General features: G+C 46.8%; 1 protein-coding gene across 3 annotated transcripts in view; it reads right to left on the bottom strand.

The window, feature by feature from the left end:
• ryk (receptor like tyrosine kinase) overlaps positions 1–27,993 on the bottom strand; it is a 436,205-nt gene that overhangs the window by 132,115 nt on the left and 276,097 nt on the right. For all 3 annotated transcript variants that reach the window (XM_085990858.1, XM_085990859.1, XM_085990860.1), the window contains one exon: positions 26,486–26,572. In XM_085990858.1, coding sequence (XP_085846984.1) covers positions 26,486–26,572 — 87 coding nt within the window. The remainder of the gene's footprint in view (positions 1–26,485; positions 26,573–27,993) is intronic.

Genomic DNA, 27,993 nt, shown 5'->3' with positions numbered 1-27,993 from the left:
TTGCCTATCTCTTCTAAAATTAAAATACCATGGTGTATTTAGTTCCCAACTTTGGTCATCTGCAACCACGTCTCCGTAATGGCTATTAGATCAAACTCATTTATATCTGCGCTATTAATTCATCTATTTTGTTGTGAATGCTTTGCACATTTAAATAGAGTGCCCCTTTACACTTACCTTTGTTCTGATGTCACCTAAGTCACTGATGTCCTATTACCTTTGTTACTCTGTCTCTTCCTGACCCACTCTGCTTATTTTTACCCAAATGGCAACTCTGCTCCAGCCTTGACTTTTCTTACTGTTTTTGAATTTACCCTTTCCTGACTCCTCCTACCACCCCACCCCTTCATTAGTTTGAAGTCAATGGGAATCAGGGGGAAAACTCTCCACGGACTGGACTCATACCTAGCATAAAGGAAGATGGTTGTGGTTGTTGGAGGTCAATCATCTCAGTCCCAGTACATCACTGCAAGAGTTCCTCAGTGCAGTGTACTAGTCCCAACCATCTTCAGCTGCTTCATCAATGAGCTTCCCTCCATCACAGGGTCAGAGGTGGGGATTGCAGTGTTCACTTCCATTCGCAACTTCTCACATATGAAGCAGTCCGTGCCCCATGCAGCAAGACCTGGACAACATTCAGGCTTGGGCTGTTAAGTGGCAAGTAACATTCGTGCCAGGCAAGTGCCAGCAACAACTCTGAGCTGAAGTCCCTTGAGGTGCAGACACTTAATGCAGATGTAGTTGTGCGGGATCGTAATGCTCTCCACAAACTCCCACGTGCCACAGTTGCAGCATGCCTACGGCACAGCCATCCATATCGAAACTTGTTTTATTTATTTAATTAAAATTTATGTATTTAATCAACTTAGCTTATTTATTTTTTTAAACTAATTACTTGATCTAGTTTAAGTTATAAATTAAATATGTACTTGTAACTTACCCCCACCACCGCTCCTTGTGCTGGGACATCACTTTGCAACTTATCCCCCAACCCTCGCCCTCTTCACCCGCCCCACCATCACCCTCGTCCTTTTCACCCGCCCCACCATTACCCTTTTCACCAGCCCCACCCTCGCCCGTTTCACCCGCCCCACCATTGTCCTCGCCCTTTTCACCCGCCCATCTCCCTCGCCCTTTTCACCCACCCCACGCTCGCACTTATCACCCGCCCCACCCTCGCCCTTTGCACCCGCCCCACCATCGCCCTTTTCACCCACCCCACCCTCGCCCTTTTCACCCGTCCCGCCATCGCCCTTTTCACCCGCCCCACCATCGTCCTCGCCCTTTTCACCCACCCCACCCTCGTCCTTTTCACCCACCCCACCCTCGTCCTTTTCACCCATCCCGCCATCGCCCTTTTCACCCGCCCCACCATCGCCCTCACCCGTTTCACCCGCCCCACCATCGCCCTCGCCCGTTTCACCCACCCATCGCCCTCTTCACCCGCCCTACCATCGCCCTCGCCCTTTTCACCCCCCCACCCTCGCCCATTTCACCCACCCCACCGTCGCCCTCGCCCTTTTCACCCGCCCCACCATCGCCCTCGCCCTTTTCACCCGCCCACCGTCGCCCTTTTCACCTGCCCCGCCACTCTCGCCCTTTTCACCCACCCCGTCGTCCCCGCCCATCGCCCTCGCCCTTTTCACCCGCCCCACCATCACCCTCGTCCTTTTCACCAGCCACACCCTCGCCATTTTCACCCGCCCCACCATCGCCCTTTTCACCAGCCCCACCCTCGCCCGTTTCACCCGCCCCACCATTGTCCTCGCCCTTTTCACCCGCCCATCTCCCTCGCCCTTTTCACCCGCCTCGCCCTCGGCCCCGACCTAGCCCTTTCCTACCGCTCCACTCTAGCCCTTTCCTACCGCTCCACTCTAGCCCTTTCCTACCGCTCCACTCTAGCCCTTTCCTACCGCTCCACTCTAGCCCTTTCCTACCGCTCCACTCTAGCCCTTTCCTACCGCTCCACTCTAGCCCTTTCCTACCGCTCCACTCTAGCCCTTTCCTACCGCTCCACTCTAGCCCTTTCCTACCGCTCCACTCTAGCCCTTTCCTACCGCTCCACTCTAGCCCTTTCCTACCGCTCCACTCTAGCCCTTTCCTACCGCTCCACTCTAGCCCTTTCCTACCGCTCCACTCTAGCCCTTTCCTACCGCTCCACTCTAGCCCTTTCCTACCGCTCCACTCTAGCCCTTTCCTACCGCTCCACTCTAGCCCTTTCCTACCGCTCCACTCTAGCCCTTTCCTACCGCTCCACTCTAGCCCTTTCCTACCGCTCCACTCTAGCCCTTTCCTACCGCTCCACTCTAGCCCTTTCCTACCGCTCCACTCTAGCCCTTTCCTACCGCTCCACTCTAGCCCTTTCCTACCGCTCCACTCTAGCCCTTTCCTACCGCTCCACTCTAGCCCTTTCCTACCGCTCCACTCTAGCCCTTTCCTACCGCTCCACTCTAGCCCTTTCCTACCGCTCCACTCTAGCCCTTTCCTACCGCTCCACTCTAGCCCTTTCCTACCGCTCCACTCTAGCCCTTTCCTACCGCTCCACTCTAGCCCTTTCCTACCGCTCCACTCTAGCCCTTTCCTACCGCTACACTCTAGCCCTTTCCTACCGCTACACTCTAGTCCTTTCCTACCACTCCACTCTAGCCCTTTTCAGACCTGCTGAGCGTTTCCAGCATTTTCTGATTTTATTTCAGATTTTCAGCATCTGCAGTATTTTGCTTTTGTCCCATTCTATCTCATTTCCTTTCTCCTTCTTTGTGTTAGGAATGTGTCCATGCCCATAAACTCTAATGGTCAACATACTCTGAAATCAAACCTACTTATGTCTATGCTGCAGTGGAACGTGTGCCAACTATAATTACACAGCTCATAGTGCTATACTTTAACTGACAGAATGCATTTTTGCTCATGTGGCATTCATCACCTGAACAAATATTATTCACACACGCCATCAGGATAATGAACTGAAGTTTTATAATACGGTATTTGCTGTCATTCCAAAACGTACAGTAATAAATCAGCTCCTGAATATATCTCAACCTCTGAAACAACAGTCCTCGCATCACATACCATAAAGTTGCTGTGAACATATGAACAGCACGGTGGCATAGTGGTTAGTACTGTTGCCTCACAGCGCCAGGGACCCGGGTTCAAATCCGGCCTCGGGTGACTGTGTGTGGAGTTTGCACATTCTCCCCGTGTTTGCGTGGGTTTTCTCCAGGTGCTCCGGTTTCCTCCCACAGTCCAAAGATGTGCGGGTTAGGTTGATTGGCCATGATAAAAAAAAAAAAATTGACCCTTAGTGTTAGGGGGGATTAAATACGTGGGGATAGGGCTTGGGTGGGATGGCTGTCGGTGTAGGGACCGGGTGCTAGGGTTTGGATGATCAGCCATGATCTCGTTGAATGGCGGAGCAGGCTCGAATGGCCTACTCCTGCTCCTATCTTCTATGTTTCTATTTGCATACTCCCACAGGTCACAGATATCTTTGCAGTTGTGTGATTGGTGCATCAGATTTACAGCATAGCTCTCGAATGCAGAAACCATACCAAATGTTCTCATAACCCACTTTCTGTATGGTTCCACAAAATGGCAATTGCATATGATTATTTAGGGTTCACCCTGCATTTTGAAGTTGAATGGAAAATGAGAATAATGCACCCACTGTTAAAGATGACAACTGGGAAAACACATCAATTGCTATTTTTCAACTATATTCTTTTAAAATTGTCTGGTTATTTTGGTGATCAAAAAGCAAGGTGCTCCTTATTCTCAATTTCCATTCAACTTCAAAATGCAGGATGAACAATAATAAACAAATGTTTTCTCATACATTTGTTATGACGATCCTAGGTCTCTCCCTTTACACAAAGGGAGAGATTTAAGATCTCTTAGGATGCAATTTTTTTTTACTACTTTTGTGCTACTTAAAACAGCTTGATCTAACTTGATTCTACCTTTTGGCACGCCATCTCAAACTACTTCAGTTCGACACCATATGGACTATATCTCCAGTCAAGCCAGATTTAAAAAATTCTGTCTCTCTACTGGACCTTCTCAGCAACTTATCAATTTACTGCAGTCTTTTAATATTTAAAAAAAATAGAAGCTCTTGTTGCAGTCTTAAAATGTTAAAAATGTAACTGCTGGATACTGAACTCTGCACACATTTCTCTCCCCGGCAGACTATACAATTCGTAAGTGATTTTGCCTGCTGCAATTCATACTCAATTAATCTCAGAAGTATCGCAGTATAATTGCAGCCTTTAATACTAGCCATAATTACACTGCAGAACTAGCGAAATTTAACAATGGGCCAATGCCATTAGGTTACTGCTGTACCTCCATGGCAGCATGATTAAAAAATCAGAATTTTTTAAAATATTTGTTTTTATGGGATGTGGGCGTCGCTGGCAAGGCCAGCATTTATTGCCCATCCCTAACTGCCCTTGAGAAGGCGGTAGTGAGCCGCCTTCTTGAACCGCTGCAGTCCGTGTGGTGAAAATACTCCCACAGTGCTGTTAGGGAGGAAGTTCCAGGATTTTGACCCAGTGATGATGAAGGATCGGCGATATACTTCTAAGTCAGGATGATGTGTGACTTGGAGGTAGTGGTGTTTCCATGCATCTACTACCCTTGTCCTTCGAGGTGGAAGAGGTCACGGGTTTGGGAGGTGCTGCTGAAGAAGCCTTGGCGAGTTGCTGCACTGCATCTTGTAGATGGTACACACTGCAGCCACGGTATGCCAGTGGTGGAGGGAGTGAATGTTTAAGGTGGTGGATGGGGTGCCAATCAAGCGGGCTGCTTTGTCCTGGATGGTGTCGAGCTTCTTGAGTGTTGTTGGTGCTGCATTCATCCAGGCAAGTGGAGAGTATTTCATCACACTCCTTACTTGTGCCTTGTAGATGGTGGAAAGGCTTTGGGGAGTCAGAAGGTAAGACACTCGCCGCAGAATACCTAGCCTCTGACCTGCTCTTGTTGCCGCAGTATTTATGTGGCTGGTCCAGTTAAGTTTCTGGTCAATGGTGACCCCAGGATGTTGATGGTTGGGGATTCGGTGATGGTAATGCCATTGAATGTCAAGGGCCGGTGTTTAGACTCTCGCTTGTTGGAGATAGTCATTGCCTGGCACTTCTGTGGCACGAATGTTACCTGCCACTTATCAGCCCAAGCCTGAACGTCGTCCAGGTCTTGTTGCATGCGGGCATGGACTGCTTCATTATCTGAGGAGTTGTGAATGGCATTGAACACTGTGTAGTCATCAGCGAACATCCCCATTTCTGACCTTATGTTGGAGGGAAGGTCATTGATGAACCAGCTGAAGATGGCTGGGCCTAGGACACGGCCCTGAGGAACTCCTGCAGTGATGTCCTGGGGTTGTGATGATTGACCTTCAATCACCACAATCATCTTCCTTTGTGCTAGGTGTGACTCCAGCCAGTGGAGAATTCCCGCCGCCCCCCCCCCCCGCCCCCCGTCGATTCCCATTGACTTCAGTTTTACTAGGGCTCCTTGATGCCACACTCGGTCAAATGCTGCCTTAATGTCAAGGGCAGTCACTCTCACCTCACCTCTGGAATTCAGCTCCTTTGTCCATGTTTGGGCCAAGGCTGTAATGAGGTCAGCAGCCGAGTGGTCTTGGCGGAACCCAAGCTGAGCATTGGTGAGCAGGTTATTCATAGAATCATAGAATGTTACAGCATGGAAGGAGCCCATTTTGGCCCATCGTGTCTGCGCCGGCCAACAAAGAGCTATCCAGCCTAATCCCAGCTCTTGGTCTGTAGTCCCAGCTCTTGGTCCGTTATTGGTGAGTAAGTGCCCTTGATAGCACTGTCGATGACACCTTCCATCACTCTGCTGATGATTGAGAATAGACTGATGGGGCAGTAATTGGCCAGATTGGATTTGTCCTGCTTTTTGTGGACAGGACACACCTGGGCAGTTTTCCACATTGTCGGATAGATGCCTGTGTTGTAGCTGTAATGGAACAGCTTGGCTAGAAGCGCTGCTACTTCAGGAGCACAACGTTTTCAGCACGATAACCGGGATGTTGTCAGGGCCCATAGTCTTTGCTGTATCCAGTGCATTCAGCCGTTTCTTGATATCACGTGGCGTGAAACAAATTGGCTGAAGACTGGCTTCTGGTGGTGGTGGGGACCGCAGGAGGAGGCCGATATGGACCATCCACTCAGCACTTCTGGCTGAAGATGGGTGCAAACGCTTCAGCCTTGTCTTTTGTACTCACGTGCTGGGCTCCTCCCTCATTGAGAATGGGGATAAGAACATAAGAAATAGGAGCAGGAGTAGACCATTCGGCCCTTCGAGCCTGCTCCGCCATTCAATGAGATCATGGCTGATCTTCTGCCTCAACTCCATTCACCGGCCCTATCGCCATATCCCTTGATGCCCTTACTAGTCAGAAATCTAATCGACTTCTGTTTTGAATATACCCAATGACTGAGTCTCCACAGCCCTCTGGGGTAGAGAATTCCAAAGATTCACCACCCTCTGGGTGAAGAAATTTCTTCTCATCTCAGTCCTGAATGGCCTACCCTTTATCCTGAGGCTGTGGCCCCTGGTTCTAGACTCCCCAGCCAAGGGAATCATTCTCCCAGCATCCATCCTATCAAGCCCTGTAATAATTTTGTATTCTTCAATGAGATTCCCTCTCATTCTTCGGAATTCAAGAGAATACAGGCCTAGTTTACTCAATCTCTTCTCATACGATAGTCCCACCATCCCAGGATATTCATGGAGCCTCCTCCTCCCGTTAGTTGTTTAATGGTCCACAACCATTCACGACTGCATGTGGCAGGACTGCAGAGCTTTGATCTGATCCATTGATTGTGGGATCGCTTAGGCCTGTCTATAGCATGCTGCTTCCGCTTTTTAGCATGCATGTAGTCCTGTGTTGCAGCTTCCCCAGGTTGCTGCCTCATTTTTAGGTACGCCTGATGCTGCTCTTCGCATGTACTTCTACACTCCTTATTGAACCAGGGTTGGTCCCCTGGCTTGATGGTAATGGTAGAGTGGGGGATATGCCGGGCCATGAGGTTACAGATTGTGGTGGAATACAATTCTGATGGCCCACAGCACCTCATGGATGCCCAGTTTTGAGCTGCTAGATCTGATCTGACTCAATCCCATTTAGCACAGTGGTAGTGCCACACAACAGTGTGAAGTCGGGACATCGTCTCCACAATGACTGTGCGGTGGTCACTGCTACCAATACTGTCATTGACAGATGCATCTGCGACAGGTAGATTGGTGAGGACGAGGTCAAGTAGGTTTTTCCTTCGTGTTGGTTGTCTCGCCACCTGTCGCAGGCCCAGACTGGCAGCTCTGTCCTTCAGGACTCGGCCAGCATGGTCAGTAGTGGTGCTACTGAGCCACTCTTGGTGATGGACATTGAAGTCCCCCACCCAGAGTACATTCTGTGCCCTTGCTACTCTCAGTGCTTCTTCCAAGTGGTGTTCAACATGGCGGAGTACTGATTCATCAGCTGAGGGAGGGCGGCAGGTGGTAATCAACAGGAGGTTTCCTTGCCCATGCTTGACCTGAAGCCATGAGACTTCATGGGGTCCAGAGTCAATGTTGAGGACTCCCAGGGCCACTCCTATCCGACTGTATACCACTGTGCCTCCACCCCTGGTGGGTCTGTCCTGCTGAAAGGTATGATTCTGTGAGTATGACTATGTCAGGTTGTTACTTAACTAGTCTGTGGGACAGCTCTCCCAATTTTGGCACAAGTCCCCAGATGTTGGTGAGGTGGACTTTGCAGGGTTGACTGGGCTGGGTGTGCCGAGGTCGATGCCGGGTGGTCCGTCCGGTTTCATGCTTATGCTTCATAGTGGTTAGTTATAACTGAGTGGCTCACTCGGCCATTTCAGAGGGCAGTTTAAGAGTCAACCACATCGCTGTGGGTCTGGAGTCACATATAGGCCAGACCAGGTAAGGACGGCAGATTTCCTTCCCTAAAGGACATTAGTGAACCAGTTGGGTTTTTACGACAATTCGATTGTTTCATGGTCACCATTACTGATACTAGCTTTTTATTCCAGATTTATTTAATTAACTGAATTTAAATTCCCCAGCTGCCATGGTGGGATTTGAACTCACGTCTCTGGATCAACAGTGCAGGCCTCTGGATTACTAGCCCAGTGACATTACAGGAAACTTTGGTTTATCCGGAGGTTGTATGTCCGGAATACTCGATCTAACGGCAAAAATCAGGAGCGTTTTTTTTAGATCTTGTTTTTTTTTTTCCCCAGTCAGCCACTGCAAGGTCTGTAGCTATAACAACAGCTTCAGCTAGAGACGCTTGCAGCTGCAGTCGACTCTTTAGAAGCTGTTGCTAAGCAACAGTGTTTGTTGTCAGATACGGAGATGAAAACCTCCGTATGCTTCAACATTAACTTTGTATGTCCGGCAGTTTTGATAGATCGGCAACACGCCGGTCCCGTCGGTGCCGGATATCACAGAGTTTCCTGTACCTCTATGCAACCGTTCCCAAATAAAAGTACATATCCAGCAACCTATTTTGGTTGTAACAGAATTATCATATTTTGGGATTTTTGACTGTTTGGCCATGGAAGGAGTTTGGTGTCATTTAAATTAAATTACTATTAAATTAAATGTAGCACACAATGAATGAAGTCCACAGAGTAGCCTAATACTGGGGTGTGTGGTTTTGAATTCAAACAAAGTATCTATCCATAAACATACAAAGTGTAAGCGGTTAGCTAGGGAAAAAGTTGGGCCTATTAAAGACCCAAAGGGAAATCTTCATGTAGAGGCAGAGATCATAGCTAAAGTATTAAATGAGCACTTTGCATCAGTTTTCACAAAGGAAGCGGATGATGTGAAGGTTACACTAAAAAAGGAGGGGGAGGTTATGGACAGGATAGTAATAGATAGAGAGACGCACTAAAAAGATTAGCATTACTGAATGTTGTTCAGTCACCTGGTCCAGGTGGAATGCATCCTAAGTTGCTGAAAGAAGCAAAGGTAGAAATAGCAGAGACATCGGTCAGAGTCTTTCAATCCTCATTGGATACAGAAGTGGTGCCGGAGGAGTAGAGGTTTGCAAATGTTATACCACTGTTCAAGAAAGGGGAGAGGGATAAACCAGGAAACTAAAGGCCAGTCGGCCTAACATCAGTGGTGGGGAAGTTATTGAAACCATTATTAGGGACAAAATAAACTTACATCTGGAAAAGCATGGGTTAATCAAGGAGACAGCATGGATTTGTTAAAGGCAAATCATGTCTGACTAACTTAATTGAATTCTTTGATGAGGTAACAGAGCAAGTTGATCAAGGTAATGCAGTAGATGTATATATGGACTTTTGGAAGACATTCGACAAAGTGCCACACAAAAGGCTTAAGAAGATGGAAGCCCATGGAATTAATGGGAAAGTGGCGGTATGGTTACAAAACTGGCTCAGTGACAGGAAGCAAAGGGTGGTGGTGGATGGATGTTTTTCAAACTGGGAGGTGGTTTGCAGTCGTTTTCTCCAAGGGTCAGTTTTGGGTCCATTACTCTTCAATGTTTATAAATGACCTAGATTCAGGTGTAGGGAATAGCTTTATAAAGTTTGCAGATGATACAAAAATTGACAAAGTAGAAGATCATGATGAGGATAGTTATAGGCTTCAGGAGGGCAGACAAGATGGTGAAATGGGCAGAAGCATGGCAGCTGGAGTTCAATGCAGAGAAATGTGAAGTGATGCACCTTGCGAGGACTAATATGGAAAGACAATATACTATACATGGCATAATTTGAAAAGTGCAGATGAGCAGAGACCTTGGTGTCCAGATATACAAATCCTTAAAGGTGGCAGGGCAAGTTGATAAGGTGGTTAAAAAAGCATATGGATTACTTTTGGGTTTATAAATAGAGGAATAGAATAGAAAAACAAGGAGATCGTGCTAGAACTTTAATAATGACTGGTGAGGTCTCAGCTGGAGAATTCTGTGGACAATTCTGGGCCCCACACTTCAGGAAAGATGTAAAGACCTTAGAAAGGGTACAGAGGAGGTTTACCAGGATGTTACCAGGGATGAGGGACTTCAGTTATGAGGAGAGGTTGGAAAAGTTAGGACTGTGCTCCTTGGAACAGAGAAGGTTAAGAGGTGACCTAATAGTGGTTTTGATAGAGTAGATAGAGAATAACTATTCCCTCTGGTGAGTGGGTCAGTAACTGGAGGGCATAGATTCAAAATCATTGGCAAAAGATCTAGAGGGGAGGTGTGGAGAATTTTTTCACTCAGTTGTCAGGATTTGGAACGCTCTACTTGAAAAGGTGGAGGAGGCCAATTCCATAAATAATTTTAAAAGGGAGTTGGATGGGTACTTTATGAACTTACAGGGTGTGGGACTAAACATGGCTGCTCCTTCAAAGAGGCAGCACAGGCACGATGGGCCAAATGGCCTCCTTCTGTTAATCCTCATTGATCCCCAGGTTGATTGTGAAGATCATAAGCAATTGTAATATCTGAGGAAGTTTCTATGATTCTATCCCGAATGATGCTTCTCGCATACCACTTCAACTTGAGACAATGCAAGTCATTTAGACGTTCAAGAGAAATTTCATACCTATTTCATTAGACAACAGGGGTAGTTACAGGCAACATTTACCAAGGTGGCAGTAGCCAGTGTAACTGCCAGCTCAGCTGTTCAATCCCCAGACACAGAGGGCCTCCTGTCCAGATAGGAAACAAAGGAACACATGGTCTGGTTCAGTATGGAAGATCTGGTAGTGAGAGTGTCATAAGAAATAAGAGCAGGAGTAGGCCATTTAACACTTCGAGCCTGCTCCACCACTCAATAAGATCATGGTTCATCTCTACCTTCCTGCACTATCCCCATATCCCTCAATTCCCTTAATATCCAAAAATCTATCGATCTCTGTCTTGAATATACTCAACAACTGAGCATCCACAGCCCTCTGGTGTAGAGAATTCCAAATGTTCACAACCCTTTGAGTGAAGAAATTTCTACTCATCTCAGTCCTAAATGGCCGACCCCTTATTCTGAGACTGTGTCCTCCTTAATGTAGTACCGACTAGGTTCAGAGGAATTACCGGTCAGAAATGTTATATTGTGGTGGAGCCACTAAGGGACTCCGATCAGTTGTATATAATTCCCTTTAATAATATGTTAGCTACAGCCTGAGTCTGTATCTTTGTTTTCACTGTTTACATGTACAGAGCGCGATCACTTTAATAGCACGGGTAAACGCGATGACGTCACGCCGTTCATCACGTGATCCCTCACCGGCGGGAAAAACGTGATGACGTCATGACGTCAGCCACGGGACCGCCCAAGCAGTCCTCGTGGAGCCTCCGAACTGACTAGACCTATATTCGATGTTCTCCTGTGGTTATCCGTTAAACTCTTGTTAGTTTTCATTAAACCTCGTTTATTTGATCGCCTGAGTGGACCTCAGTCTTTTGGATAGGAACTAAACATTCCTACATTGGTGACCCCGACTTTTGCGAACGGTTTTCGCAGAAGTTACTGAACATAGAATTGAACGCCATTGCTTTGAAGCTACCACAGTTCTGGGAGCAACAGCCAGCCGCGTGGTTCATCCAGGCCGAAGCCCAGTTCGCAATCAGGAACATCGTTGAGGATCAGACCCGTTACTACCACGTGATCTCCACCCTCGACAGCGCCACAGCCTCGCGGATCGTCAGCCTGCTTGGTAATCCACCAGAAGATCGCAAGTATGAAACGATAAAGGCGCGGTTGTTACAGGTCTTCGGGCTCACGAAGTCGGAGCGCGCCCGCCGGCTGCTCAATATGCCCGGCCTCGGGGACTCCAAGCCATCCGAGCTCATGAGCCAAATGCTCACGCTCCTGGGCTCCGAACCGGAACGCTTCCTCCTCAGGGAGCTATTCCTCAGCCAGCTACCGGAGCAAGTTCAGGCTGCCCTAGCCAGGTTGGAAGTCACAGACTGCGCAGAGCTGGCTGCCGATGCGGACAAGATCTTCGCGGTGACACAGCAGTACTGCGCTGCCACGAGACGCCCAACCCCCACAGACGCCGCTCCAGCTCTTCAACCTGTGGGGTTGTGCTTCTACCATGCCCGTTTTGGCACGAAAGCAAGATGCTGCCGCCCTCCCTGCAGCTTTTCGCTCAAAAAAAAAAAACAGCAGCCACCCTGTCGAAAGAGGACCGGTTCTAACGAGTGCCCCGCGGCTGCGATGGCAATCGGTAATTCGGGAAAACTCCTCTGCATCAACGACTCCCTATCTGGTCGACGTTTCCTCTGCGACACCGGGGCGCAGTGTAGCATCCTACCCGCGTCAAATCTTGATCTACAAGCCGGGGGGCACGGCCCCTCCCTCCAGGCGGCTAATGGCGGGGCCATTCGGACCTTCGGAAGCCGGCGGGTCCAGGTGTGCTTCGGCGGTTTTACTGGGATTTCATCACGGCCAAAGTCTCTCAAGCCATCCTCGGGGCGGATTTTTTGTGCGCCAACGGCCTCCTGGTGGATGTACGGCACCGCCAGTTGATCAATGCGGCCACTTTCCACTCCAACCCGTGCCACCGCGGTAACACCGTGGCGCACACTGTCTCCTGCACGTTTCCACCTCCGGATGACTTCACTCGCCTCCTCGGAGAGTTCCCAGACCTGACCAGACCCACTTTCTCTTCCACGGCCACGAAATATGGTGTCGAACATCACATCACCACTACTGGCGCCCCGGTCTACGCACGGGCCCTGCGCCTCGAACCTGGCAAGCTCGCGGCTGCGAAAGCGGAGTTCGACACGATGGAGCGGCTAGGGATTATTCGCCGGTCGAATAGTCCCTGGTCTTCGCCTCTCCACATTGTTCCGAAACCTGCCGGCGGATGGCGGCCTTGCTGCGACTACCGACGCCTGAACGACGCCACTACTCCTGATCGGTACCCGATCCCTCATATTCAGGATTTTACGGCCCATTTAGCGGGAAATACCATTTTTTCAAAAGTCGACCTTGTCCGTGGCTACCACCAGGTCCCCGTACACCCGCAAGACGTCCCGAAAACTGCAGTCATCACCCCATTCGGCCTGTTTGAATTTCTGCGGATGCCGTTTGGATTGAAGAACGCTGCACAGGCTTTCCAGCGCTTGATGGACTCCATGCTTCGGGACCTCCAGTTTCTATTCGTCTACCTCGACGACATTATCATCGCCAGCCCTAATAAAGAGGAGCACATCTGCCATTTGCGCACCCTCTTTAGACGCCTCAGTCAACACGGCTTGATCATCAACCAGGCCAAGTGCCAGTTCGGCCTGCAGCAGATTGATTTCTTAGGCCATCGCATCACATCGGACGGCGCAATTCCCCTGCAAACGCAGGTGGAGGCAGTTACTTCGTTCCCGCGCCTGCAGACCGTCAAGGCCCTGCAGGAGTTCCTAGGGATGGTTAATCTTTATCACCGGTTCGTCGCTAATACAGCTCTGCTCATGCAGCCCCTGTACGAGGCCCTCAAGGGCAAGTCCGGCAAGGATCCGATTAGCTGGACGGTCGACATGGACCGGGCGTTCGTCGACACAAAAGACGCCTTAGCCAACGCAACCATGCTGGCGCACCCGCTGCCAGGTGCCACCATCGCCCTTACCACCGACGCGTCAGACAACGCCATCGGCGCAGTGCAGGAACAATGGGTGCATGGGACGTGGCAAGCGCTGGCGTTTTTCAGCCGTCAACTACGGCGAAACAAGCGGAAGTACAGCATGTTCGACCGGGAGTTGCTGGCCCTTTTTCTGGCCATCCGCCATTTCCGGTTCTTGCTAGAGGGATGTCTGTTCATGGCTTTTGTGGACCATAAGCCACTAACGTTCGCAACGGCCAAGACCGCCGAACCGTGGTCAGCTCAGCAGCAACGTCAGTTGACGTTTATCTCAGAATTCACCACTGACGTTCAGCATGTGTCCGGTAAAGACAACCTGGTGGCGGATTGCCTCTCATAAGAACATAAGAAATAGGAGGAGTAGGCCAATCGGCCCCTCGAGCCTGCTCCGCCATTCAATAAGATCATGGCTGATCTGATCCTAACCGCCAATCTCTATCACAGAACTATCTCCTGAAACTAACAGAATTAGACACACGAAATAGGAGCAGGATCAGGCTGCACGGCCCCTGGGCCACTCCGCTACCCACAGGGCCATGACCGATCCGAACCTAGACTCATGTCCAAATTCCTGCCCGCTCCCCGTAACCCTTAATTCCCTTTACTTCTAGGAAACTGTCTATTTCTGTTTTAAATTTATGCAATGATGTAGCTTCTACAGCTTTTTGCGCCAGCAGATTCCATGGACCTAGCACCCTCTGAGTGAAGTAGTTCCTCCTCATCTCAGTTTTGAAAGAGCAGCCCCTTATTCTAAGACTATGCCCCCTAGTTCTAGTTTCACCCATCATCGGGAACATCCTCCCCGCATCCACCCGATCCAACTCCTTCACAATCTTATATGTTTCAATAAGATCGCCTCTCATTCTTCTGAACTCCAATGAGTAGAGTCCCAATCTACTCAACCTCTCCTCATATGACCACCCCCTCATCCTCGGGATTAACCGAGTGAACCTTCTTTGTACTGACTCGAGAGCAAGTATGTCCTTTCTTAAGTATGGACACCAGAACTGTATGCAGCATTCCAGGTGCGGACTCACCAATACCTTGTACAACTGAAGCAATACCTCCCTATTTTTATATTCTATCCCCCTAGCAATGAAAGCCAACATTCCATTGGCCTTCTTAATCACTTGCTGCACCTGCATACGAACATTTTGAGTTTCGTGCACCAGGACCCCAGATCCCTTTGTACTTCAGTACTTTCCAGTTTCTTGCCATTAAGATAATAACTTGCTCTACGATTTTTCCTGCCAAAGTGCATAACCTCACACTTTCCAGTATTGTATTCCATTTGCCAAATCTCTGCCCACTTACTTAGCCTGTCTATGTCCCCTTGCAGGTTTTTTATGTCCTCCTCACTCACTACTTTCCCTCCCATCTTAGTATCATCTGCAAACTTTGATATGTTACACTCGGTCCCCTCCTTCAAATCGTTAACATAGATTGTAAAGAGTTGGGGACCCAGCACTGACCCCTGTGGAACACCACTAGTTACTGATTGCCAGTCTGAGAATGAACCATTTATCCCAACTCTCTGCCTTCTGTTAGATAGCCAATCCTCTATCCATGCCAGAATATTACCCCCAATCCCGTGATTTTTTATCTTAAGCAATGATCTTTTGTGTGGCACCTTGTCAAATGCCTTTTGGAAGTCTAAATACACTATGTCCACTGGTTCCCCTTTATCCACCCTATATGTTACTTCCTCAAAAAACTCCAGGAAATTTGTCAAACATGACTTCCCCTTCATAAAACCATGCTGACTTTGTCCTATTAAATTTTGATTATCCAAATGTCCTGTTACTGTCTCCTTAATAATGGACTCCAAAATTTTACCTACCACAGATGTTAGGCTAACCGGTCTATAGTTTCCAGCCTTCTGTCTACTGCCCTTTTTAAATAAGGGTGTTACATTAGCAGTTTTCCAGTCTGCCGGGACCTTTGCTGAGTCCAGGGAGTTTTGGAAGATTATTACCAATGCATCCACAATCCCTACCGCCACTTCCCTCAAGACCCTTGGATGTAAGCCATCAGGTCCAGGCGATTTATCCGCCTTGAGTCCCATTATTTTACCGAGTACCACTTCCTTAGTGATTTTGATCGTGTTTATCTCCTCCCCCCCTATAGCCCCCTGCTTGTCCAGTGTTGGGATATTCTTGGTGTCCTCTACTGTAAAGACTGATACAAAATATTAATTCAGTTTTTTTGCCATCTCCATATTTCCCACCATTAATTTCCCGGTCTCATCCTCTAAGGGACCAACATTTACTTTAGCCACCCTTTTTCTTTTCATATAACTATAAAAACTCTTACTATCTGTTTTTATATTTTTTGCTAATTTACTTTCATAATCTATCTTCCCTTTCTTAATCAATCTTTTTGTTATTTTTTGCTGTCTTTTAAAGTTTTCCCAATCCTCTATCCTCCCACTAGATTTGGCTACCTTATATGCCCTTGTTTTTAGTCGAATACTATCCTTAATTTCTTTACTTAGCCACGGATGGCTGTCTTTTCTTTTACACCCTTTTCTTCTCAGTGGAATATATATTTTTTGGAAGTTGTAAAATAACTCCTTAAATGTACACCACTGATCATGTATCGTCTTACCCTTTAATCTATTTTCCCAATCCACTCTACTCAATTCCGCTCTCATACCTTCATAGTCTCCTTTATTCAAGCTTAGCATGCTTGTTTGAGATCCAACCTTCTCACCCTCTAAGTGAATATGGAATTCAACCATGTTATGGTCACTCATTCCAAGGGGATCCTTTACTCGGACATTTTTAATTAATCCTGTCTCGTTACACAGGACCAGATCTAAGGCTGCTTGCCCCCTGGTCGGTTCAGTTACATACTGCTCAAGAAACACATCCCTAATACACTCAATGAACTCATCCTCAAGGCAGCCCTGCCGAATTTGATTTGTCGAATTAATATGATAGTTAAAATCCCGCATAATTATAGATGTTCCCTTATTACAAGCCTCAACTATTTCCTGATTGATACTCCGTCCAACCGAGTTGCAACTGTTCGGAGGCCTATAGACTACGCCCACTAGTGTTTTTTTCCCCTTATTATTCCTTATCTCCACCCAAACTGTTCCATTATCCTGATCTTTTGACCCAATATCATTTCTCTGTATTACAGTGATTCCTTCCTTTATTAACATAGCCACCCCACCTCCCTGCCTGTCCTTCCTGATCGTTAAATAACCTGGTATGTTTAATTCTCAGGCATTGTCACCCTGCAGCCATGTTTCTGTAATGGCCACAAGATCATACCCATATGTAGTTATTTGTGCCATTAACTCATCTATTTTGTTACGAATGCTACGTGCATTCAGATAGAGAACTTTCAAATATGTTTTGTGACACTTAGTTCCTGCTTTTGCCCTTTTTATTACTTTACCTTTTACTCCATACCTTCTGCCCCTTCCTGACATGCTCTGGTTTTTAATTTCCCCACTGCTACCTAAGTCTATGACCTTCTCTGTTGTCATTTTTATTATTTGTTCTCTAGGAACCTCCCCCCAACTAGTTAGTTTAAAGCCCTCTCTACAGCCCTAGTTATATGATCCGCCAGGACTCTAGTCCCAGCACTGGCCAAGTGAAGCCCGTCCCAACGGAACAGCTCCCTCCTGCCCCAGTACTGGTGCCAGTGTCCCAGGAAGCAAAACCCATTTCTCCCACACCAGTCTTTGAGCCACGCATTTAACTCTCTAATTTTATTTGTCCTAGCCAAATTCGCTCGTGGCTCAGGTAATAATCCAGAGATTATTACCCTTGAGGTTCTGTTTTTTAATTTGATCCCTAGCTGCTCATACTCCTTTAACAGAACCGGCTTCCTAGTTCTATCTACGTCGTTTGTACCAACATGGACCACGACGACTGGATCCACCCCCTCCCACTGCAAGTTTCTTTCCAGCCCAGAGGAGATGTCCTTAACCCTGGCACCGGGTAGGCAACACAGCCTACGGGACTCTCGCTCTTGGCTGCAGAAAACTCTATCTATCCCCCTAATAATATTATCCCCTACCACTACAACATTTCTATTTACTCCCCCCTCTTGAATGGCCCCCCATTCCACGGTGCTGTGGCCAGGTTGCTCATCCTCCCTGCAGTCCCTGCTCCCGTCCCCACAGGGAGTAAGAACCTCGAACCTGTTGGACAAGAGCAAGGGCTGCGGCTCCTCCAACACTACCTCCTGGATCCCCGTACCTGCCTCGCTCGTAGTCACACCGTCCTGTCCCTGACCATGGGCTACATCTGAATTAATTAACTTCATAGGTGTGACCACCTTCTGATACACAGAGTCCAGGTACTTCTCCCCCTCCCTGATGTGTCGCAGTGTCTGAAGCTCAGACTCCAGCTCATCAACACGGAGCTGGAGATCCTGTAGCAGCAGACACTTGTCACAGATGTAATCACCGTTAGTCTCAATGGGGTCCACTGGCTCCCACATCTCGCAACAGTAACACATCACCTGCTCCATTCTATGTAATTAATTTAAAAATTTTATTGTTAGTTATGGACACCCTCTGCCCGATTATAGATGCTAGTATCCCCTTCAATTAATTGGATTTAAATTAAATCAATCCCTCTAATTACACCAGTTAAATGGTTTACCAACTGTCCCCACTACACCACAGAGGCCCTAGAAAAAAAAAAACGCAGAATTTAAGCTTGTAATGAAAAGGAGAAAGAAATACTCACCAACCAATCCAACCAATCACTTACCTGCTTCCTGGAGACGTCACACTTGGATTACTTTTTACCTCTCTCCTCTGCTGTTGAATTGGTATGCCTCGGTTCGCTGATTCAGCCGCCTCTCCCCAACTGCTGCCGGTATTTGAATTCTCCTCAGGTGCTTCCTCGCAGGTCCACTCTGGTCGGGCCTCGGTTCGCTGAATCAGCCGCCACTCCCCAACTGCCGCCGGTATTTGAATTCTCCTCAGGTGCTTCCTCGCAGGTCCGCTCTGGTCGGGCCTCGGTTCGCTGAATCAGCTGCCTCTCCCCAACTGCCGCCGGTATTTGAATTCTCCTCAGGTGCTTCCTCGCAGGTCCGCTCTGATCGGGCCTCGGTTCGCTGAATCAGCCGCCTCTCCCCAACTGCTGCCGGTATTTGAATTCTCCTCAGCTGCTTCCTCGCAGGTTCGCTCTGGTCGGGCCTCGGTTCGCTGAATCAGCTGCCTCTCCCCAACTGCCGCCGGTATTTGAATTCTCCTCAGGTGCTTCCTCGCAGGTCCGCTCTGATCGGGCCTCGGTTCGCTGAATCAGCCGCCTCTCCCCAACTGCTGCCGGTATTTGAATTCTCCTCAGCTGCTTCCTCGCAGGTTCGCTCTGGTCGGGCCTCGGTTCGCTGAATCAGCCGCGAGACCGTTCATGCAGTCCAGCTCGGCATCGACTATGCCTTCATGGCTGCGGATCAAGCCTCTGATCCGGAAGTCCAATCTTACAGAACCAACCCCTCTAGCCTCCAAGCAGCCGACGTCAAATTTCACGCCGCGGGCACTACGCTACTCTGTGACGTCTCCGTAGAAGATCCTCGCCCTATCGTGCCGGTCGCCTGGTGCCGAAAAGTTTTTGACGCCATACACGGGTTGTCGCACCCTGGCAGGAAGGCCTCGCAACGGCTGATGTCGTCCAAATTCGTGTGGCGGGGCATGCACATGGATGTTCGCGACTGGGCCAACACCTGCGTGGTCTGCCAAAAGGCCATGGTGCAGCGTCACGTCAAGGCTCCATTGGCCACTTTCGCTGTTCCAGAACGTAGGTTTGATCATGTGCATGTGGACCTGGTGGGGCCACTTCCGCCTTCGCACGAGTTTACTCATCATCTTACAATGGTGGACCGCACCACTCGATGGCCGGAGGCGGTTCGTTTGTCATCCACCACTTCCGCAGACGTCGCCAGGGCATTCATCTCCTCTTGGGTCGCCCGTTTCGGGGTACCGGTGGACATCTCGTCTGATCATGGGCCTCAGTTTTCTTCTGAGCTCTGAAACGCTGTGGCTCAGGGGCTCGCTGTCAAGCTACATCGCACCACTGGCTACCATCCACAGGCAAACGGCCTGTGCGAACGATTCCACAGGTCGCTCAAAGCCGCACTGCGAGCCAGCCTTCAAGGCGCGGGCTGGGTGGACAGGCTTCCATGGGTCCTTTTGGGTCTTCGTACGGCGCCTAAAGAAGATCTTCAATCCTCCTCGGCGGAGCTCGTATATGGCCAGGAGATTTCCTTCCGACTCCAACAGAACCATGGTCCGCATCCCAGCAGCTCATCAGCCATCAGGAGGCGGCCAGAAGTTTCACTCCAGTGCCTACGTCACATCACGGCTTGCAGAGCTCCCACGTCCCAGCTGAGCTGAAGAATGCCAACTATGTGTTTATCCACCACGACGTGCATCGGGATCCGCTCAAACCCCCTTACACTGGTCCTTTCTGCGTGATAGAGCCGGGAGACAAAACTTTGTCGGTCGATATCGGTGGTAAACCGGACCACATTTCGGTTGACCGGTTGAAGCCGGCTCACTTGGACCTTGACCGCCCAGTCGAGATCGCACAACCGCTGAAACGTGGCCGACCGCCCACAGTCGCCGTGCCAGATCAAACGCAACCGTCCACCAGCTCGCCCGCCGTACATCAGCTTCCATTTCAAGGCTACAGAAGTCGATCTGACAGGCTTGTCAGGCCTCCTCGCTGTTTTACTTTTGCTATTAAAGACAATTCTGGGGGGGGCGCATGTGGCGGAGCCACTAAGGGACTCCGATCAGTTGTATATAATTCCCTTTAATAATATGTTAGCTACAGCCCGAGTCTGTATCTTTGTTTTCACTGTTTACATGTACAGAGCGCGATCACTTTAATAGCGCGGGTAAACGCGATGACGTCACGCCGTTCATCACGTGATCCCCCACCGGCGGGAAAAACGTGATGACGTCAGCCACGGGACCGCCCAAGCAGTCCTCGTGGAGCCTCCGAACTGACTAGATCTATATTCGATGTTCTCCTGTAGTTATCCGTTAAACTCTGTTAGTTTTCATTAAACCTCGTTTATTTGATCGCCTGAGTAGACCTCAGTCTTTTGGACAGGAACTAGACATTCCTACAATATTTATTTTAGTAAGAGTTTTGTTATTTTCTAAGTTGTGAGGAATGTTTTGAAATAATGTGTGATTTGTTTTAATCATTTGCTCTTCTTCCACTTATTGTTTGTAAAATAAGGCAGCTTGTGGATATGTATTTGTCCTAGTCTCACTAGGCGGTTTATCAGTCCACCTTTTGGAAGTTTGGAGAAACACATGATAGCATGCATATAATTTCATATATGCTTCAAATAACAAGGAGTTTCATTGTTATGCCTTTCCCCCCAGCCCCGGTCACATTATCGCATCACTAGATATTGGTCAGTAAATTTAAGGGACATGGGACCAGCTTACTAGGGAGGCTGGTGACACTGAACCCAGGGCAATATCTACTGCAGACCTGAAATTTGTCACAAAAAGAGAGGACTAAATCTTTGAATATTAAAAATACTGATTTCCTTACTTTTATTACATTACCTTTTTAACCAAATTCCATTTTATTTTCTTCTCCCATTGTCCTTTCATACCAAAGATAATTTTCCAGTTGAGAGACTAAGCAAATAATCTGCCACTTTTCTTGCAGCTGCTGGTGGTATGCAAAAGCTGATTTATTAGAACAAAAGGCCTATAACCAGCTACGGAAATTTTGAGAGATTGCCAACTTATTAAAACCATTTTGTGTTTCACTGCCAATCAGTCCTTTACTATATTTGGATAGAATGCACACTTGTCAATCCTGTAGGGTTTTTTCCAATGCTCTATTGGGTTGAGAAGATGGCAGGGGTCTTTGCCCCAGGATTTCAACATACTGCTCCATTTCTGGCTATGAGAAGGGTCAAACCTGGTCCTCGGATCTTACCTCCACCTTTAGATCACTCTCATCCCTCACTGCCAAGACTCTGAATGGGAACAAGTCATATGGGAAAGTGAAGGAACTAACCCATATTCTACAACAGTGCAGTATAACACATCTGTGAGCTATCAATGCTGAATAAAAGTAGAATTTAAACAAAAATAATTAGAGTTCTAATATGTCTAAATTCACAATATTTTTAAAAAGGTACATAAATAGTTTTCCGAGATTAGACATAATTATGCCAGTAACATAAACATAGAAGATAGGAGCAGGAGTAGGCCATTCGACCCCTCGAGCCTGCTCCGCCATTCAATGCGATCATGGCTGATCATCCAAATTCAGTACCCAGTCCCTGCTTTCTCCCCATACCCCTTGATCCTTTTAGCCTTAAGAAATATATCCAACTCCTTCTTGAATATATTTAATGAATTGGCCTCTACTGCCTTCTGTGGTAGAGAATTCCACAGGTTTACCACTCTCTGGGTGAAGAAATTCCTCCTAATTTCTGCCCTAAATGGCCTACCCCTTAACCTTAGACTGTGACTGGTTCTGGACTCCCCGACCATCGGGAACATCCTTCCTGCATCTAGTCTGTCCAGTCCTGTCAGAATTTTATAAGTTTCAATGAGATCCCCTCTTATTCTACTAAACTCCAGCGAGTACAAGCCCAATCGACTCAATCTCTCTTCATACGTCATTCCTGCCATCCCAGGTATCAGCCTGGTGAATCTTCGCTGAACTCCTTCCATGGCAAGAACATCCTTCCTCGGCAAGAACATCCTTCCTCAGATAAGGCAACCACAATACTCAAGATGTGGTCTCACCAAGGCCCTGTACAACTGCAGCAAGACATCCTTGTTCCTGTACTCAAACCCTCTCGCTACGAAGGCCAACATACCATTTGCCTGCTGCACCTGCATGCTTACCTTCAGCGGCTGGTGCACAAGGACACCCAGGTCTCGTTGCACTTCCCCTTCTCCCAATCTATTGCCATTCAGATAATAATCTGCCTTCCTGTTTTTGCCACCAGTGGATAACCTCACATTTATCCACGTTATATTGCATCTGCCATGCTTCTGCCCAATCACCCAACCTGTCCAAATCATCCTGGAGTTTCTCAGCATCCTCCTCACAGCGCACACGCCCACCCAGCTTTGTGTCGTCTGCAAGTTTGGAGATATTACATCTAGTTCCCTTGTCTAGATCATTAATATATATTGTGAATAGCTGGGGCCCAAGGACCGATCCCTGCGGTACCCCACTAGTCACTGCCTGCCACTCGGAAAAAGACCCGTTTATTCCAACTCTTTGCTTTCTGTCTGCCAACCAGTTCTCTATCCAAGTCAATACCTTGCCCCCAATCCCATGTGCCTTAACTTTACACGCTAATCTCTTATGCGGGACCTTATCGAAAGCCTTCTGAAAGTCCAAATACACCACATCCACTGGTTCTCCCTTATCGATTTTACCAGTTACATCCTCAAAAAATTCCAGTAGATTAGTCAAGCATGATTTACCTTTTGTAAATCCATGTTGACTTTGTCCGATCCTGTCACAGTTTTCCAAGTGCTCTGCTATTACATCTTTTATAATGGACTCTAGCATTTTCCCCACTACCGATGTCAGTAATCCAATAAAAAAAAATTAGCCGGGAGAGAGGAGCAGGAGAGAGCGGGAGCGGGAGAGAGAATGTGCGAGTATGCAAGAGAAACAAAAGTAATTAAGATGGTTGGATCAGGGAACAGATACAGTTACAGAACATAAGTATAAAACTGATAAAAATAGAGTGAGTGGAACAATTAATAAAAATAAATTAAATTGCCTGTACAGCAATGTGCACAGTATATGAAACAAAATGGGGGAACTGGAGGCAACAAGTCATAGCAAGGAGCCAAAGGTAGTAGGGATAACTGAAACATGGCTACATAAAGAACAAGACTTGCAGGATATAACGTATATAGAAAGGACAGGGAAGGAAGGGGGTGGGGGTTAGCTGTGCTAATTACAGATAACATAATGGCAGTAGAAAAAAGTAAAGCAACTGACATTAACAATCCACATGGATTGTGATAAAGGATAAGAAGGGTTTGATCATGTTAATACAAGCCTACAAATCTACAAACCACCTAATAGTGGAAGGGAAGTGGAGGAAGAAATATGCAAGCAAATCTATGAAATGGCTAATACAGTAAAAATCGTGGGCGATTTCACCTACCCATAAATAAACTGGCAAGAGGTAGGGAATGGGGAAAAGGGAATGGAGTTTTTACAGGACTTTCTTACCCAGTACTTAAGAAGTCTAACAAGAGAGGAATCACTGCTGGATCTAGTAATGGGAAATGAACCAGGGCAGGATAGCAATCACACCATACTGTAATAAGGTTTATAATAATGATCGAGAAAGACAGAAGTAAAACAGTAAGTAAGACAATAGATTGGGGAAAAAAGCTAATTTTGAGGGGATGAGAATGTAACTAGGGAAGGTAAACTGGAAAAAAATATTGGCAAACAGAGATAGAACAGCAGTGAGAAATATTTTAAAAGGTGATCAAGAGTTCAGAAGAAATACATTCCACTAAGAAACAAGAACAAACTAGCCAATAATGAAACACCATAGATGAATCAAGAGATAAGGGTAAAATTGAAACTAAAGAAAAAGGCACTCACTAAGTATATAGATAATGGCCCAGAAATTCGGGTCCCCACGGGTGAGTACACACGGGGTACTCACCCGTAAGCCCAATGGAAGTGCCAGTTTCATGTATGCACTGCGCATGCGTGGGAAACCGGCACTTCCGTTCCCCTGAAAGAAGGGGTTGAGAGGTGGAACGCGTGCGCAGGAGAGGCTGCGTGTGCGCATCGAACTTACGTTTATTTTGCAGGTTTTCCCGGGAGGGTAAGTCTCCAGAATTTACACATTTAAAAAGCAAGCGTAAGACCTGCTTTTTACAAGGTAAGTGGTGAATTAATTAAAATTAAAACATTTTTTCCACAGGTTTATTATTTTTAAGTACTTTAAAGCAAGGTAAGTTTATTTTTAGCCCCGTTAGAAAATAAAATTCATTTTTTCAAAAATTTAAATTATTGTTTAAAATAGTTATTTCATGTAATTTGTAGTTTATTTAAAAAATGTGATTTAAAAAAAAAATTATTTGAAGATTTAGTGATGTTTTGGGGCCCGTAGTATTTATAAGTCCTGTCAAACTTATGAATGGGCATTCCCTGCTCCGATTGGCTCTCCATGGCCCACGTGATCCCAGGGAACGCATCGAACTAACTGCGCCCCTGGGATACGCAAGCACTGCGCGCCGGCAGTTGGAGCAGGCCCCGGATCGGAATTCCACGGGGGCCCACAGCTCAACGGCCGGCGCGCAAGGTAAGTGCAGGTCAGGGATTGCACCCACGGGAAGCCCCCGACCCGAATTTCTGGGCCAAAATAGGCAAGGATGGCAAAATGGAACATGAAGCAGTTAGGAAAGAAGTAAAAAAAATTAGGAACTACAAAACTAAATTATCAAGGAATATAAAAAGAAAGTGAAGTATTCTACAGATACATAAATAACAAAAGAAAAATCAGGATAGTGATAGAGCCACGAAGGGTTGAACAAGATAAACTCAGGTAATGACAAGTGAAATGGCAGAAATATTGAATAGTTACTTTGCCTCAGTATTTACCAGGGAGACTGACAGGGTGGGCATGACATCAGGAGAAGAGATCAAAAAAGATACAAAGACATTTATGATAGAAAGGGGGCAGATAACTGATAAACTAAAAAAACTTGGAGGATAAAACCCTGGTTCGGATGGATTGCAGCCGCGCATAGTAAAAGAAGTTAGGGAAGAGATAGCAGAGGCACGATTACATACATATAAAAATTAATTAGAATAGGGAATAGTGCCAGAGGACTAGCAGACAGCTCATGTGATTCCTATATTTAAAAAGGGAGATAGAACAAGTGCAGAGAATTATAGACCAGTTAGCTTCACGTCGGCAGTAGGAAAGATAATGGAATCTTTATTCAAAGCTGTAATAGACAAACATCTAGAAACTGAAAATATAATAAAGAGTAGTCTTTGAAGAAGTAACAGAAAGAGTAGACAAGTAGTAGTACTAGGTGTAATATATTTGAATTTTCAAAAGGCCTTCAATAAAGTACCACACAGTGGATTCATGGCTAAGGTCAGAACATGTGAAGTCAGGGTACAGGTAGCAGAATGGATAGCAAGGTGGCTACATAACAGAAAACAGAGAGTATGGGTTAAGGTTAGTTACTCAGACTGGTGGAAGGTGGGAAGTGGTGTTCCACAGGCATCGGTGCTGGGACCACTGTTGTTCACCATTTACATAAACAATTTGGACTCTTAAATCGGAGGTACAATTTCAAAATTTATGGATGACACCAAATTGGGGGCATATAGTTAATACTGAGGAAGATAGCGACAAAATACAGGAAGACATTAATAAACTTAAAAAATGGACGTGCAATTGATAAATTAATTTCAATATAGAGAAGTGCGAGGTGGTGAATTTTATTAGGAAGAATAAGGAGGCCATACATTCATTTTAAAATAAGAGTAAACACGAACAAAGGGATCTTGGGGTACAGATACATAAATCACAAAGTAGCAACGCAGGTTAATAAGGCCATTAAAAAAAAGCAAACAAAGCAGTGAGGTTCATTTCTCGAGGGACAGAATTGAAAAGCATAGAAGTTATGCTAAACTTGTATCCAACCTTGATTAGACCACACTTGGGAGTTCTGGTCTCCATATTACAAAAATGATAGAGGCAAAAATGATGGAGAGGGTGCAAAACAAATTTACAAGGATGATACCAGATCAGAGAGACTTTGCGTATCAAGAAAGATTGGGCCGTATAGCTGTAAATTCTATGTAATTCTCTATGATCTACTTACCTTTCACTGTTTTAGCAAAAACATATTTTTCTTTACTTGGGTCTTTTTCATCAACTAAAATCCCATGAAAGATACGACCAAAAGTACCTGAAACAAACAAAAAAAATTATTTAAAAAACTTACTTACCAAAGAGAGAGCTAGTTAATCTCAGCTTCAATTTTAACTTTCTAAATCTATGCGCAGTACTGTTTTACTGAATTTAACTTGAGGGTGAAAGTGTCTGTTGGCACCTATAACCATTTGAGACTGCAATAATCTCTGAAGGTCAATTCCAGCACATCAGATTTCACTCTCATTTAAGTCACATTACCTAAATCAGCCAAATTGGTGTAGATATTTTTATTTTCTGGTCTCAAGTATATCCAATTCTGTGCTGCACTGCAAGTAGTCTCAACTTGCTACAACACGACACATAGGTCCTCAGTGTTCTGCACTCCATGATCGTGGTGACTGTAGCTCTTTTTATCTACCCGGGGGGGGGCAAAGCCCTGATCTCCTGCTGACTGTTTTATACCCTCCCACTGCAGCATACAAACAGAATCAGTAACAGGTGAACAAGGGCCAGTGAGATGAGAAACAGATAGAGGAATGCAAAAACACAGTACTGTATGCACAACAGACAGAAGAACAAGACTGGGCAAGGAGGGATGAGTGTGTTCTCCCAGAATGAGCCACAGTACACAAGGCAATCACAGAGGGCAAAACAGCGAAGTGGAGCTGAGGGGATCGAGATCAAATCACCATGTATCTGCATATTACATTACTTTTAAACGTGGAGAAGATTGAAAAGTAGCATTATAAATAGAATTGCATAATTCAAAGCCATGCTGTAACAAGACTGTGCTGTATTTAATATGATCCCTCTTGCATATGAAAGGTACCATACCTCCCTCCTCTCCCTGGAGGGAGTCATGGGAGAGCCTGGGTGCAGCCGTGCACCTCTGTGCAGTGCTGGTTAGTATTTGCAGCACCTCAATAGAACACTGACAGCACAACTGTCAAAATCCATTTGCGCATGGTCCCTGTAAGGAACCGGCTGATGACACGTCAAGTGGCCTGCTTCCTTCAATTGGCTGGCAAACGCGCTGGGCTGGCTTAACAAGCCCAATCAATGTAAAATCACTTTGGACAGCGGGCTGGAGCCAGCAGCGGGGTTGCAACTTGCCACCGACCCCGGCCGCACCGGACCCGCCAAGGTAGGGGAAATCGTGGCCAACATTTCAGGTCGATGGCCTTTCGGTCTGATGAAAGGATATCGACCTGAAACGTTAACTGCGTTTCTCTCTCCCCAGATGCTGCCTGACCTGCTGAGTGTTGTGTATGTACCTTTAAGAGAGAACTGTTTTACAGCTCCTGTATACTATAGTACCGGCAGTGACCACACCTGTATATAAAGCCGGAGCAGGCTTCTGTACTTCAGTCGTGAGACTACTCTACTCTAGTAAACACCTGCTGATTGTTAAGTTACAGCCTCCGTGTAGTTCTTGGGGAAACATCCAACTTAAAG

This window comes from Somniosus microcephalus, chromosome 6 (assembly GCF_052327205.1).
Source record: "Somniosus microcephalus isolate GS21.2 chromosome 6, FLI_Smic_1.0, whole genome shotgun sequence".
In the NCBI taxonomy this organism is placed as follows: Eukaryota; Metazoa; Chordata; class Chondrichthyes; order Squaliformes; family Somniosidae; genus Somniosus; species Somniosus microcephalus.
Note: the sequence above shows the minus strand (reverse complement) of the source record. Positions and strands in the feature narration are given on the sequence as shown.